Raw genomic sequence first — 15,045 nt, 5'->3', positions numbered from 1 at the left:
CAGAGGTGAAGGCAGCAGAGCCGCACTGACAGCAGGCGATAGTGCAAGTGGCATGTCCAAGCCAAATACCACTGATATGTTAAACTCAGTGTGTGATTCAACACATTGACTGACTTTCCCAGTCTACTTGATCTATCGGCATTGCGTATATATCAAGAGAGAAATTGGTAGCCACGGTCGGCATAGGTATGCATCGTTGGTCTTCAGTGAAGTGGCGTTGAGCTTCGGTGAGCAAGAGCTGCAAACAGACGCACGACTGAACGAACACGTTTGTCAGCGACAGAAGTGTGAAATAAAAGGTATCTCCGTATTGATTCCAGAGCAGCAAGACCTGAATGCAGTGTTCGAAGCCATAGCTGGCATTCGTGTATGGAGTGAGATGAGAAGAGCATTTTACGTGTGATGATGATCGCAACTGCACATGGCTTTCCAGGAAGGCACACCCCCGATATTGCTTATTAACCTGTCATCTCAAAAGGCTACACGCCCATGCATCTTATATACGACTGCCACTTTTGGTATGTCACACAGAGCATGATTCGGTAAATCGTAGTGGCAGTGGCCCATAGTGCAATCTCACACTTCCGAGTTGCATCAACACATTTCAAAGCATCGACGCATGTAATTCAATATATACTTAGGGAAGAAACGTTATATACCAATTCCCTCATAATCATGCCACCGAACTGATGCGCACCCACAAAGAGCTGCTATAACCATCCTCAAACCAAAACACTCATAATAACTGCCACAGCAACCCAATACATACCACTCCATCTGCCCAGAACCACACTTGCAACATTCGGCACAGGGCTCTGTCCCGAACTCGCCGACGCCGTCGCAGTCGCACTGCCAGCTACATCACTTACATCCGCAACCCCACTCCCATCCTCCTTTGTAACAACAAAGATCTCACCTGTAGAATCAGAAGTCATGTACAATCTACCCTTAGCATCCCACGCAAGACCAACAGGGCGGAAGCATGAGCGAGGACAAGCAGATAGATCTGGGTTAGATACAACATCGATGGCTGCAGTGGTGCTGTTGGATGGGGCGACAGGCGAGCCAGCACCGTTGAAAGGGATGAGGGTGAGTTTGTAGCCAGCGGGGTCTTCACGGTTCCTGTTGAAAGGAATGTTAGTACCAGTAGTGGATTTGTTGGGGGGAGAGGGGGGAGGGGGGGGATTACGTACCACGATCCGTGCATAGTTACCCATGCTGCAGTGCCGTTGGGATTGAACTTGATATCGAGGGGGGCATTGTGAGCTTGAAAGGCAAGACGGGGGGCAATACGGTCGTTTTGGCAAAAAGTGTCATTGACGGTTGCGTTTTGGTCTCCGATGGCGAATTGTTGGCCAACTTCACCATTGAAATCGGGGATCTCAGAGACATTCCAGGCTGTGAAGCAGGAAGGGTATCCGTGATTTACATCTTGAACGTCGCTTGCTGTTTTATTGAGGAAGCCATGGAAATTCATTTCCTCGCCGGGATTGTTTTCATTGATGAGCTGGCCACTTCGCATGATGTTGTCGACGCTGTTTTCTACAGAGTAGATACCGCCTGTTACGGGATCCTCAGCTATACCGACTGAGTTCCTGAGACCCCAGCCGAGAAGTCTACCGGTTGAGGCGTGGTCATAGGCTGAAGAGGTCATGTTGTTCACATTGTAGGCCTTGATCGTGGATACTCCAGTAGTCACGTCCAATGTCTGAAGATCGATGTTGCCCACACTACCGCGGGAGACGAGCAACATACCAGGGACCTTCTGGGACATGAGCAGTGTACGCGTAGTATGTCCCTCCCTGTCTCCCATTCCTTGAACAACATCTCTTGAATCAGACGTGGTCTTGCCTTGAGAAGCATCGTAGTCCCAGGCGAAGACATTGCTATGGGAAGACGCGTACAGAGTATGGCCATCTTCGGAGAAAGCAATGCCATGATTCAACTGACGTTGTTAGTCAAACTCCGATGGTCATGGCAACGGACGACGGCCAAACTTACAGAGTCATTTTCAATAACGTTTTGCACTGGACCCTCAACGCGAACACAAGCACCATCGCCCGTCAGGGATAGTCTGCTAACTCCATAGCCCTGCTCAACCACCAGCAGTCCACCTTGACGATCAAACAGAATGCTGCGAGGGTCTCTCAGACCATTTGCTACAACCTCGACGCGAAATCCCGGGGCGACCGAAGGAGCCGCGTTCTGTGGGGCAATTGGCTTTTCGCAAGCTGTACCTTGCGCTTGGACCGCTCCTAGAATGGAGAATGCGCTCAGGCCGACTGTTACCAATTGCTTCGGCGCCATTATGGGACGAGTCGGATGACGTGAGAATTGCTCGTAGATGGATTAAGCTCAACGATAGGCTCGAACAAGAGAAGCCCTGGGCGTCAGCAAGGATTCGGCGGCTAAGCCAAAAACACGCAAGATGGAGATTGGGTTTCTGAATAAGGATCTTTGGCGTATGTGACTAAGTACTCGAAGTAGCTCACCGGTGGCCGCGTTTTAGTCAATGGCTTTTTTTGTGGTGAGTTGGGGTCACGATAATACCTGAGGTGTCGCGTATTTCCCGTCCACCTCTTGGTCTAGTAGCCGCTTCCAAGACGCGATCCACGTCATTGACCTTCCCAAATCAAAGGATGCTGCGCCTTCATCCATCCGATGCTGGGCTACGGCCGCATCCTCAAACAACCACACCACACTTGCGCAATCGGCAATAATATGAGAGCCATTGGCCCCAATGTTACCCCACTCTGTGGTGCGAACCGCGTATCGTAACGGCCAGGTAGCCTGTCGTTATAACGAGTAATTATTAAGTGGCCCAGGCAAGTACTTGGAAGGAGAATGTCGAGGATGCTCCGCAACTCTATGCAAAGCTACTGTAGGCGAATACGGATTGCGCATTTGCATTTGTGGATAGGACGGACGAGTTAATGGGGGCGGAATATAGTCCCGAGGAGTATTTTGTTGCAAGCAATACCGTCTTACTTACATGTTGGAAAACCGGAATATGCAGCCCAGAGCGACTGTGCAGAGGATTAGTGCATGGCAGTGCCGGACTTGCCGCCAACGCCGGCCATGGGACCGAGACGCGGCGTCGGGGGCTGTCTTGTCGTTGACTGAATTGTCACTATAGCCCGACTTGGATTATTGTCGAGTTGAGAATGCGTGAAACGCGCGAGGCCAATTAAGGCGTGTGCACGGAGGGAGCCCGTCTCGCTTGGTTGTATGCTCATCGGGGCGTGCAGCAAGGCGGCTTCATCCTCCGCATCCTCACGGTCTTCTCACCCGCTCGGGCGGGTCCGAGAGCGAGCGGCATGCAAAGACGATCACAGTGGTAGTGATTACTTCCAAAGTATGTATGTAACCGCGCCGCATTGCAGCCGGTACCTGCGTACCTCGCCTCTCGATCTGACATGTGTGAAGGGAGAATCGGAGCAGTAGCGCGTGGCTCGATTGTCGCATGTGCATCAGTCGGGCCCAACAACGGCTCGGCAGCTATGGTTGACATTGTCTAGAAATGCTACTTGGACCGCACATTCTCACATCGTGCGAGCCATGCGGGCTAGTCGCTGTCCCGGATACAGGCCGTCTTGTAGCAGAAAACAAGTACCGGGTCCACCACGGCTATTTGTGCATCTGGGCTTTTACGCGGTTGCTAGGGACAACACTCATGGCCTCGGGCCGCGACATTTCTCTGACTCAGGTTGATTGCAGACATTACATCATAATTACAGGAGTACCGTTTGATAAGCTAGCGTTACAATGCTGTGTATGTATTCGCGTCTCAAGAGACTGGGTCGAGGCCGTCGTGTATCAATGCTATGATTTTTTTTGACAAACGCCCAATGGGGTTCAAGATACAAGAGCATCAAGAACATGAGAAAAAGGAAACAAAGGAAAAAAAATCCCCTAACCCGCTTTTGTACACGATGCCGACCGGTGAGAAAACGGGCCGTGAACTGCACGGCAGACCTTTTCCACACCCAGAGACTATGATGTGCGCCATGATTCCAAAAGGACACTGTAGGTCCTTGGTGCGCCATGATTCTCGATTAAACAAAAATTGAGCATACTCTATGGTTGCTCTTGGTGACAAATGCCTCGTCGTGCTCCGCCTGCATCCTGGCCGGGGATATGCTGCAATTATGCAAGTTAACATTGCAAATACCGTGTCGCTTCAAAGTCCAGTCCTGGGCCTGTACTTGATAGTCGACCGTATCGAAATTAGTATAGGGAAATGTTGATGAAGCCAGTGCGGCTCCATCGTCGCTCGAACGCTCTGATCCAAATGAAAATAGTCCAGAGGAAACTTTTGTTCCTTCGTCAAAACTTTTTTGTGCCCTGAGAGGTGTGGCCAGCACCAAATGGATCCTGCTCCATAACAGGGTCATATTCATGAGCTCACATGACCGTCATGAGTTTCATTTGAGCCACCAGATCCGCGTCTGGTTGAAAAATATTGTCGCGTTGTGGCTGCTCTTGCATCGGACTTGCGAGCGGACTTGAGTACAGGCCTTCCGCATCCCTAATCGTGTCTTTTACTTTATGCGTCAGTGAACTGACGTATGGCACAATTCGCCGTAGAGTCGCAGTGTCAAATGGAACCTTCTTCGTAGAAGGTGTGGGTGGTGTATCCAATATTGGTTCGTATACGCTCCTCCTCTTTTGGAGCGCCTCGATCACGGAACGCGCTTTGGCTTCTGAGTCTTTGCGGGGTCGCGTGGTAGTCGGTTTGGCCTCGTGAACTTCATGGTCGGCATCAAATATGGATTGGGATAGTTTCGGGGACGGTTGCGGGGCAAAAATGTCGTCGTTTGGTGGAAGAATAGACTTGCGGGAACGCGGTGATGGTATCCGACTCTTCATGATATCCTGGTCTGGGTTTTCTGATTGCCCCCGTCCTCTACCAAGGCTAGGACTCGCGGGCGGCTCCTCAAAACTATCGTCATCGAAGCCAGGTGTTGAAGGGGGCGAGGCGGGAGCGACATCCTGGTGGCCAGCCTCCTGGTCGGCAAGGTCTATCATGGCGTCCACCTCCTCCCACGTACTAGCATGGGGACCATCCACTATACCAAGAGCTTGAGCTCGTGTGCGGTGCTCTTTGAGCTCTTCGATTAGTAGGCCCCACTCACGAAGCAGACCAATGTTGGCCAGGACGTTGTTCTGTTGCTCTTGTATGCTCTTTGGTACCACCATTGACGTGCCACTGTCTACCCGAGGGGAAGCATCACCTTCTTCAATAGGATCGCCGTTGAGTTCAGTAAAGTCAAAGTCATCGTTCCAGTCTTCGGTGACACCCTTGCTGCCAACGCCCCAGGTGCCAAACTTGTTTGTCACGACGGTGTTACGCTTCCCAGTCAAGTCGGGGACCACGGGCACACTCTGGCTGCGAGCGTGTAACCCGCTGGGCACCCGGCGGCCAACAGAACGGCTGCCTCTGCGGTCAGCATCTTTCTTGCCGTGCACTGTCCGAGGTCGTGGCGGGGTGCAGTTGCCCGAGTTCTTGTCTGCGAGTTGTTGCTCAGACCAGTCGAAGATGCTGCTGCGGGTGTCTCTGTCACCAAACTCTGTGGTGAGGTGATGAGGCGTAGTGGGCTTGGATGTTGGGCCAGATGCGACACGACGCGCGCTCTGGGGGAACGGCGACAGTGTTGCTGTCGGTCGGTGATTGACTGTGGGAGCATCAACCCACGGGTCTTCAGCATCTGTCTCTTCTAGTGACCACCTACTGCTGTCGTCGTCGTCGTTGCCCGGTCTTGAATCCCACTCCAAGGTCCCAAGCGAAAGCGGCTTGGGCATACTCGGGGGCGATGCCGAGACAGTGTTGGGGAAGAGCGGAGCGCTTCGTGTCCGGGCGCAGCTGGGCGAATCGTGCAGAGGGTACTCGTGGCGCACGCGCACCGGTGTTGTGATGTTTTCTTCTTCCTCAGCGATACTCTGGTGGCCGGCGACACTACCAACGGCGTGATCCCCAAGAGCACCTGGTGGGAGCAGATCGCGCAGGGCAGTGACCTTGACCTTGGAGGGGGGTGACTCGTCGAAAATCGTCTCTATACGAGGGCCCCGGGCGCCGCCCGATGTGCTTCTGGTTGCGCCAGTGCGCAGCGAATCAAAACACGTCTCGCTCTGGACGTCAGTGTTGTCGTCGTCGCCGAACCCCAAGGCGCGAAGTTCATTATCAGACGAGCCGACCAATGTCGAGGCTTGTTCTGAGGGGGCCATGGAGTGACGCGAGACCCGAACGCCCGATTGCGCTAGAGTAGGGGATGGTGGCGCCTGATTGGCGCCCAGTGCGGCTGAGGGACCCTCGAGCTGCTGAGGCATTGACGCCAAGCCGAGGACAGGAACCATGCCAGCACTGGCACGACGAGCCGCGAGTGTGGGCAAGGGCGTTGATGATGCGCCGCCCTCGAGCCCGCTGCCCGCTGATCCCGCCTCGGTGGTTCCGGCAGACGTCGCAATGGCGCGCCTAGCAGCAGCCAATGCCGGCTCAACCACATGGCGGTGCGACTCTCCATACGATGTGCTATGGGGTCGGGTGTGCATGGTGGGGACAAGAGGTGCCGAGTTGACCCGCTGGCTCGCCCGGCGCAGCATCGTCGTGCCTGATGTTCCGGCTGCGGCTAGCTGCTTCTTGGAGAAGGAAAGAAAGTCAGTGAAGGAGGAGCGCTTGGTTCGCAATGCATCGTCGGGGTCCTCTATCGACGGCCGGCAGCCCGTATGCGTGCTTTCTTTGGTAGCAAACGCGGCTATGCTAAACGGCGTCCCCGGCCGGCTCACGGAGAAGACGCTGTCGCCCTCGTCGCTGGTAGAATCGTCGAGTTCGGGCGTGGCTGCTGCCACCGACCTCGCAAGCACGAGTGTAGGCAAGTGCTTTTCGTCTGGAACAACCCTCTTGTAACTGCCTCTTAACGACGCCGACCCTCTCTTCTTCGACACTGTCCGCTCTTTGGTCACCTTGGCAGTGAAATACTGCGCATACTCAAACGGATAGTCCGTACTCGACGGATGCAGGAACTCCCTATTAGTCGCCAAGTCCTCGGCTGGATTACTATGCAGTTGCGCCTCGTTGTTGTTCTGACTGTGGCTGGCAAACAGCGCCGCGGTGCGCTGGTGACTTGTGGCCGGGCGGCGAAATGAAGGCCGTAGAGTGGCAGTACCTTGGGCCGGTAGTTGGTCGGATCTGCGTATTGATGATGAGCGCTTGACCAGCCTGTTTCGTAGCGATGGTGAGGTCGAGCGCCGGCCGAAAATGGAAGCTGCTGAGCCGTCGTGGGGGAAGGCCATTACGCCATGGGGACACGAGACTGCGGGCGAGAGAGGCGCTGGGCTGGGGGTTCTGCTCGAGGAAATGGAAATAGAAGAAAGGCGCTTGAGCCAGGAGCCCCGTCGCGTTGGGGGGTATCGTGAGGTGTCGGCCTCGGAAATGGACAGGTCGCTGGGCGCATAGTTGCTCACACGGCCGGACAATGGCAGGGCGGGCACGTCGTCGCTCGTCATCCTCCTCACCATCCGTCGCTGAGGGAGCGCATTTTGGCTGGGTCGAGTCGCAAGCGGTACATGTGAAGAAGGCGCGACAGGTACAGGGCCGCCAAAAGACGGCGCAGTGGTGGGCATGGCAACAGGCATGGAATTGGTGGGCAAAGGGCGTGCTGGGGCGGCCTCTTTGGTGTTGGTGTTGGGGTGGGCGGATGGGGAGGAGTTGCTCGGCGTCTCCCGTCCAAACGAGAGACCAACGGCGGATGCACCAACGACAGTGGCAGTGGCACAGAGCTGTATCACACAAATGCATCAGTCATAGTGGCCAGTACAAAATGCAGCAAAACAGGGCGAGGACGAGGCGAGTGCAGCTGCGCGGACCCGAGGCGCGACAGCAGAGGAGTGGTGATATATCAAAACAAAACAAGTGCATGCAGCAGCGTGTAGCGTCTCGTATACAGCGACCATGGGACAGACAGGTGCAGGCAGGGTGGTATTTACCGATGGAACCGTTTTCATTCTCGCAGAGAACCAGGCCGCCGGGGATAGCTCACTCGTCGAGGCGCCTGTGACGACCTGTCGAGCATTATGGCATGTCAAGGTGCCTGGTTGATGACGGATCGCGAGCCAGCAGTACGAGTCGGGGGTCGGCAAGCAGACGGTTTGGGGGGGAGGGGAGGGGAGAGAGCCACTACGGCGCGAAGAGGCAAAGGAAGGACGGCACAAGCACCACGGCGGGCTGGAGCAGCAGAGAGGTGGAGCTCGACGAGGAGCGGACGGAAGACTGAAGAAATCCAGTGCTTGTTGCTTCTGCTGCTAGGATCTACGTACAGGGCTACCCAGTTTCCATTGGGATTAGCGAGAAGCCGCCGACGAGGGCTGATAGCGGCATGTCGAAACATAGCACGGAGGCCACACAGACCCCATGCCTCACTCTGCACCGTCATAGCTCCACGTCTGGGCCAGCGAGCATCGACGGCTACGTGCGACGGCCGCCCCCAGAGCCCCAGAGCCGCGGTGGTGCGGTGGTGCGGTGCTGTGGGCGTGCTCTTGGGCGGACGGGGGGAGCAGATTGCCATGGAGTCATGAGGAGACGGGCGTGGTGGCCAGTACCACCACGTTGCGCGCAGAGGCAGAGGCGGTAAACGAGGCCTAGCGCAGCGTAGCATGCAGCAGTAATCAGGGACATGAGCAGCCAGGCTCAAGGTACCCCTCGCCGCATCCAGCTACCCAAATATAGTGTACCAGCGAGTATGCCAGACGCCCGTCACCACCGCTGCTGATTGGTAGCCGCCCGCTGAACGGCCTGGAGAGACCCCTGCAGGCCTAGTGGAGCTGTTTGCTGATCGCGGACTCCCCAACTCTTAGAACCGGCTTGTGTACGATTGCGATGCTCTAGCTGGCCGTGGTAGCGAGACGATGGGGCCTAGCACTAGTCCACGCAGCCACCCAAGCCTCTGCATCTGCCTCTGCTGCTACCCATCTCTACCAGGCCACTTTTTGACAACGCGGAGCGGCACCAAGCCCCTCGTCGTCCATGCCAGCCCCGACGCACGCGGATGCGTCAGTCTGGGGGCGACAGCATGGCATGGCCGGCGGAGAGAATTGCAGACAGCCTGTTAATTGACGCACCAATTGCGCTTCTGTGCAGCCTGCTCGCATCATTGTCGACTATCCCTGATGATACCCGAAACACAGAGCACGTCAGCCCCGGAGTGGACAAGTCGACCGACGAGCGGAGGGCGGGAACATGGGTTGCGAGCTTGGTGAAGGCGGGACGTCGAGGCCGCCACCACATCTTGTCCCAAGGTGCTGTCCGCATCGGGCAACCATCTCTGCCTCCGCGGTTTCTGTACCCTCATCTTCAAGCCCAATCACTCGTCCACGTCCCAAATGCGTGCCGTGGCCAAGGCGGCATGTCGACTGACCCTGATCTGCTAAACACCTGGCAACCGTGGTTGGGACATGGCGTAGTAGTGTAGAGATTAGACGCTTGCTCGAGCGACGCTCCGGGAACGCTGTGCCCCTCCTTCTTGGCTCAATGGCCGTCGTCGACTCTGGAAAATGTCCGTCTGGTTGCTGTGGCTGGCTGTATGGCTGGAGCGGAGCGGCTCGATGCGGCTGGTGTGTTGCACGATACTGGCCAAGCTGAGTGTGACGTGCGTCTTCTCGTTGCAAAACACATCAGAAATGCAAGTGTCCGGAAGAATCCTGGGAGCGCATCACCGCTTGAAGCGTCTGCAGAGACGTGGTGCAGATCTACCTCTTGCGAGCTGCAAGTCTGCATCTGCGTATGCAAGAAACAGCCTTTGCTATCATGTCGTGCCTGATTGGCTGCCAGCCCAGCCGTCCACAGTCTGCGAATCCACTTTCGGCTGCCGACGTCAAAATGTTCTTTGCTTTGGACAACGTGCCGTAGCACCGCAATAAGCACAGAACGCCCACTGCCCCGCTATTACGCCGGCCATCGTGCAGTTCGAGTAATCGGTACCAAGGCCTGTGTTCCTGGGTGTGCCCCTCTCGCCACAAACGCCACCATCCCCCCCCCATCGACTGCCACCGACATTGACAAGGTGGGACAGCGCCCCATCCACCACCTCCCATTCAATCCTGCCACAATGGAGTCAGAAATCAGAACACAGATCCCCAACATCGATCCGGTCCTGTCCGAGTACTCGGCGGGCTACCTGACGCATGCTGCCAACCAGTTCACGTCCGATTCGGACCCTAACGCCCCTTCACCGCTGGACGAAGCCGCAGCCACTGTGAGCGCACTGCTCTTATCCGCGTCCGGGGACATCTCGACCGAGAACCAGGCAGCCATCCAGAATCTTGTCGACAAGTTCATTGCCCGTTTGAGCTCGGCCAATGGCGCCGACGGGGAGCGTCGCCAGATGGCGCCTTCTGCCAAGAAACTCGATCAGGCTATTCACGTGGGGTCCTCGAGAAACATGTCGTCAACCATGGGTCTAGCAGGCGGTGCTGTAGATCTCGAGTCTGCCAACACCCGCAAGGTTGAGTCTAGGGTCGATCGTAAGAAGCTTGAGAAAGCCGAGCGCAAACTGCGTGCCAAGCAGGACCGTAAAGAGTTCAAGAATGTCGAATACGAGGCCTCGAAGCTTCTCCACGAGCCCAATGAGGCGCAGAGCTACGAGGAGTTCTACATGGCTGTCAACCCGCTGCAACTGGGCGATTCCGCCAATAAGAGCAAAGACATCAAGATTGATAGCTTTGATCTTTCCATGCCTGGCCTGCGTATCCTGACTGACAGTTCTCTGACACTTGCGTACGGCCGAAGATATGGTCTTGTTGGTCAGAACGGCATTGGTAAATCGACATTGCTGAGGGCACTTTCTCGTCGAGAGGTGGCCATTCCAACGCATATTTCGATTCTCCACGTAGAGCAAGAGGTTAGGATGAGCATGCCACTACTACTTTGTGACGGGCTGACTGAGTTTTTATCTAGATCACTGGCGACGACACGCCAGCACTGCAGGCTGTATTGGATGCCGATGTGTGGCGGAAGCATCTCCTCAAAGAGCAAGATGTGTGTTGCTAGATCCAAGGTTACAGAGAAAGCAAACTAACTTTGCATAGAAAATTTCCAAGGAACTTGCCGATATTGAAGCGGAGCGGGCTACCATGGCAGACACTTCAGCTGATGCTGCAAGACTAGACCAACAGCGCGAGGGTCTTGACACTACCCTAAGTGACATTCACGCTAAGCTTGCAGAGATGGAGTCCGATAAGGCTGAGTCCAGAGCTGCCAGTATTCTTGCTGGTCTTGGTTTCTCACAAGAGCGCCAGCAGTTTGCCACAAAGACGTTTTCCGGAGGATGGCGAATGCGATTGGCATTGGCGCGTGCCCTCTTCTGCGAACCTGACTTGCTTCTTCTCGACGAACCGTCCAACATGTTGGACGTTCCCTCCATCACGTTCTTGGCAAACTATTTGCAAGGCTACCCAAGCACTGTCCTCGTCGTATCTCACGACCGAGCGTTCCTAAACGAAGTCGCCACAGACATTATCCATCAGCACTCTGAGCGCCTTGACTACTACAAGGGTGGTAACTTTGATTCCTTCTATGCGACCAAGGAAGAGCGGCGCAAGACGGCGGTGCGAGAGTATGAGAAGCAGATGGCCGAACGGGCGCATTTGCAGGCTTTCATTGACAAGTTCCGTTACAACGCGGCCAAGTCTTCGGAAGCTCAGTCGAGGATTAAGAAGTTGGAGAGGATGCCTGTGCTGACGGCTCCCGAGGCCGAGTACTCTGTCCACTTCAAGTTCCCCGAGGTGGAGAAGCTGTCGCCTCCGATCATCCAGATGAGCGGCGTGACATTTGGATACACGCCAGATAAGATTCTGTTGAAAAACGTAGATCTTGACGTGCAGCTTGACTCGCGTATCGGTATAGTTGGGCCCAATGGTGCGGGCAAAACGACTGCACTGAAGCTACTGATTGGCGCACTGGAACCAACCACGGGCATCATCTCACAAAACCCGCGACTACGCGTGGGTTTCTTCGCACAGCATCACGTCGACGCATTGGACTTGAATGATAGCGCCGTGGGATTCATGTCCAAGAAGTACCACGGAAAGGCGGATGAAGAGTACCGCCGCCATCTTGGTGCCTTTGGCATCACGGGCATGACGGGTCTGCAGAAGATGGCACTGCTATCTGGAGGGCAAAAATCGCGTGTCGCGTTTGCATGCCTGGCCCTCCAGAATCCACACATCCTGGTGCTGGACGAGCCGTCGAATCACTTGGACATTGAAGCTATGGACGCGCTGTCGGACGCATTGAAAAACTTCCAGGGCGGTGTGCTCATGGTCAGTCACGACGTGACGATGCTGCAGAACGTATGCACAAGTTTGTGGGTGTGCGACAATGGAACGATTGAGCACTTTGACGGCACAGTGAAGGACTACAAGCGACGTATCACTGCACAGGCAAATGAGGCGGGTGTCGTGGCCAAGCATTAGACTGCATGTAAGTACAGTAGCTGAGATGTGCAATATGGCAGACGGATGCAACGACACGCAATCCTGGTTTCAATTGCAGTCTGCGTGAAGAGTATATACTGTACATAGACAGGCGGCTCTGCGGCCTGGACAAACATGTGACGACGCGCTTGTTGGTGTTGTGATGGCGTACGGACAGGCTTCTGGCCTCTGGTTGGAGTAAGGCTGGTGGACCGTGCTAAGCCCAAACGGGGCACACCTGAACTCACTACCAAGGGCTCCGCGTCCAACATCGACGGCTGTCCATCACCCGCTCCACCTCTGCCACCAGCACAACCGAGCAAGTCCACTCTCGCCTCCTTCACCCCTTCGCTGCCTCCCGCCTGCCCATCGCCTGTAGACCCATGCGCGCTGCTGTCCCGTAGTTGCTCCTCCGTGCGCTCACGTTTAATTGACAGCGCCTATTAGCGCGCTTGCCCCTTCGCAACCTCATCACCTGTGCCGTCCAATACCCTCACAGCTACCGGCACCTTGTCTCGCACGCAGGCTCCCGACCCAGACGGCTTGTCCGTAGTCACTCATTTGTCTCCGACTCGCAGCAATCGCTCTCCGTCTGCCTCGCCGTATCTCGTCACTGCTTCCGCAGAGAGCGCCTTGGAATCACCCACAGCCGGCGAATCACCATATCCCCCTCCTTTCTCCTCTCTCTACTTCCCGTCTGAGGACGCCGAGGAACGGAACAAGTCCCAAGAATCCCCAGAGGACGACTCACCGCCTGCATTCACCTCTGCGCCGCCATTTACCCAGTCGTCGTCTTCGGCTGCCGCTGTAGCTGCTACCAAAGCTGCGCTTCCAAACGACACCAAGGACGGCTCTAGCAGCAAGGACATCGACGACGGAGAACCACCGCCACCTTACAGTGAAGGATTCAGCCCACTCGAGTCGTTTACCTACGTCATGGCATCTGCAGGAGGTCCCGCGAGTATCATTACTCAGGTCTCGCAAACAAGCGCCGGCCCGCCCATCAACACGCTCGGTGGATCTGATGAGAACATTACGTTGGAGTTGAGGTGCGCGCCTGCCTTCCAACATGAATTAACCATGAACTGACCAAGTACATAGGGGCACGCGATTCACCCTGTCGCGTGATGAGCTTCTAACCCTCCCCGAGTTTGTTCTCCTCTCGCTCTTTCCCAATGGCCTGCTTCCTGATGGCCACATGAACTCCTATCATGAAGGAGACGTATACCCAGTCGACGTTGGTACCCCTGTTTCTTCTTCCTCGTCCCCACCCTCTCCCCCAGTTTCACAGGCCACAATAGCCAGGATCCTAGACCATCTTTCCAATCCCGCATTATACTTATCTGACAATCTCTATTCTTCACAGTATGATCCCAATTCTTTGCAGTACATGCTAGAGTTCTTCCGCAATGTAGCTCAGACCATCCCCGCACCGCCTTCCCCGACGACCACGCCAGAGCACCCTGCCGAAGCTGTCCCTATCGAGCCCATGCACGGCTCTGCAAGAGACATGCTCCAGGACCGCGCCGGTATCATTGTTCTCCGCGAGGACCTTGACTTTTATGCCATCCCACCACACCGAGACATCACCCAACCGGAGATGATTGAGGTCAAGCGCGCTGCAGGTGAAGCTTTGTTACGGCAAGACGGCATTTTCTCTGGACTCAGGAAGAGCGAGGAACCAGGCACGACCGAGCAGCATCTGATTGAGATGTTGACTGCAGGGTAAGCGCACTGTTATGTTTATCTAAGTTCACCTGCTAATAAAGCATAGCGGCTTCAACCACGATGATCGATGGGGCCACCGTGCCGGCGAACCCAACAAGGCCGTCATCTGCAGTATCGCACTCGCACGCTTGAGGACCGACATCAAAGGCAACGATCTTGCTAACAGCAACGCTGTCGGAATGGCGCAGAAGCTGCTTCTCTTCTGGAGGAAACCGGCTCGTCGCTGCTGGTGGGAAGGAGTGGAGCTCGAGAACGTTAGGGGTGTCGAGGGCAAGCTCAAGGTGTGGATAAGGCGGGTTTGGACGCTGGAAATGGTACGTTTACCTTGACTTCGAACTTCTTTGGCTGTTTTGTACTAACATGATTTCAGAGCGTCATTGGCCTTCGTTGAAAACCGCGCTCTCTCTTTCCCCCCCCCCCCCGTTCTTTCTGGCGACTTTAATCATTGGTAGTGGTTCTCTTGTGTTCGTTTCCCTTTTGATGTGTCTTACTCTTCGGCCATCAAAAACTCATTTTGTAACTGTCGACGAAGAAAAAGCATCGGCTAGGTTCTTGCACCCCCCACATCGTTGTTTTTACCTTATCGTGTGTGTTTTTTTGATACCTCTCTCTCTCTCTCTCTATTATATTGGAACCGTTTGGGGCTCCCGTACTTACTACATACTCATACTTACTTTTACTACTTGTCTTCCATCTCGTCTGGTCTGTGTGTGTTTAAAGAGAAAGCTCGGTGACAACGCGCCTCCTTTCTTTCTCTCCCTTTTCGTTCAACTACAAATTTCCCCATAGCGAGCGTTAGCATTGTTGGGGGGGGGGATAAAGCGCGATGGGAGGTGGGGAGGGGGAGGGGGG

The 15,045-nt window shown here is 55.2% G+C and overlaps 3 protein-coding genes across 3 annotated transcripts; 1 reads left to right on the top strand and 2 right to left on the bottom strand.

The window, feature by feature from the left end:
• Nucleotides 1-722: 722 nt before the first annotated feature.
• On the bottom strand, nucleotides 723-2,307 carry COCVIDRAFT_102455 (hypothetical protein; the record flags this gene model as incomplete). Its single annotated transcript, XM_014699931.1, has 3 exons — nucleotides 723-1,122; nucleotides 1,194-1,945; nucleotides 2,002-2,307. 3 exons carry the CDS (start codon nucleotides 2,305-2,307, stop codon nucleotides 723-725), a joined length of 1,458 nt encoding a protein of 485 aa, XP_014555417.1.
• Nucleotides 2,308-4,404: 2,097 nt separating this feature from the next.
• On the bottom strand, nucleotides 4,405-8,001 carry COCVIDRAFT_38774 (hypothetical protein; the record flags this gene model as incomplete). The annotated part of the gene is made up of 2 exons (XM_014699930.1): nucleotides 4,405-7,776; nucleotides 7,984-8,001. 2 exons carry the CDS (start codon nucleotides 7,999-8,001, stop codon nucleotides 4,405-4,407), a joined length of 3,390 nt encoding a protein of 1,129 aa, XP_014555416.1.
• Nucleotides 8,002-10,100: 2,099 nt separating this feature from the next.
• COCVIDRAFT_38771 (hypothetical protein) lies at nucleotides 10,101-14,584 on the top strand (the record flags this gene model as incomplete). Its single annotated transcript, XM_014699929.1, has 7 exons — nucleotides 10,101-10,892; nucleotides 10,949-11,029; nucleotides 11,080-12,450; nucleotides 12,991-13,514; nucleotides 13,567-14,190; nucleotides 14,240-14,507; nucleotides 14,564-14,584. The coding sequence occupies 7 exons, from the start codon at nucleotides 10,101-10,103 to the stop codon at nucleotides 14,582-14,584; spliced, it is 3,681 nt and encodes a 1,226-aa protein (XP_014555415.1).
• Nucleotides 14,585-15,045: the final 461 nt, after the last annotated feature.

Source organism: Bipolaris victoriae (assembly GCF_000527765.1).
Source record: "Bipolaris victoriae FI3 unplaced genomic scaffold scaffold_55, whole genome shotgun sequence".
NCBI classification, from domain to species: domain Eukaryota; kingdom Fungi; phylum Ascomycota; class Dothideomycetes; order Pleosporales; family Pleosporaceae; genus Bipolaris; species Bipolaris victoriae.
The sequence above is the reverse complement of the archived record's forward strand: the minus strand, read 5'-3'. Positions and strand labels throughout refer to the sequence as shown.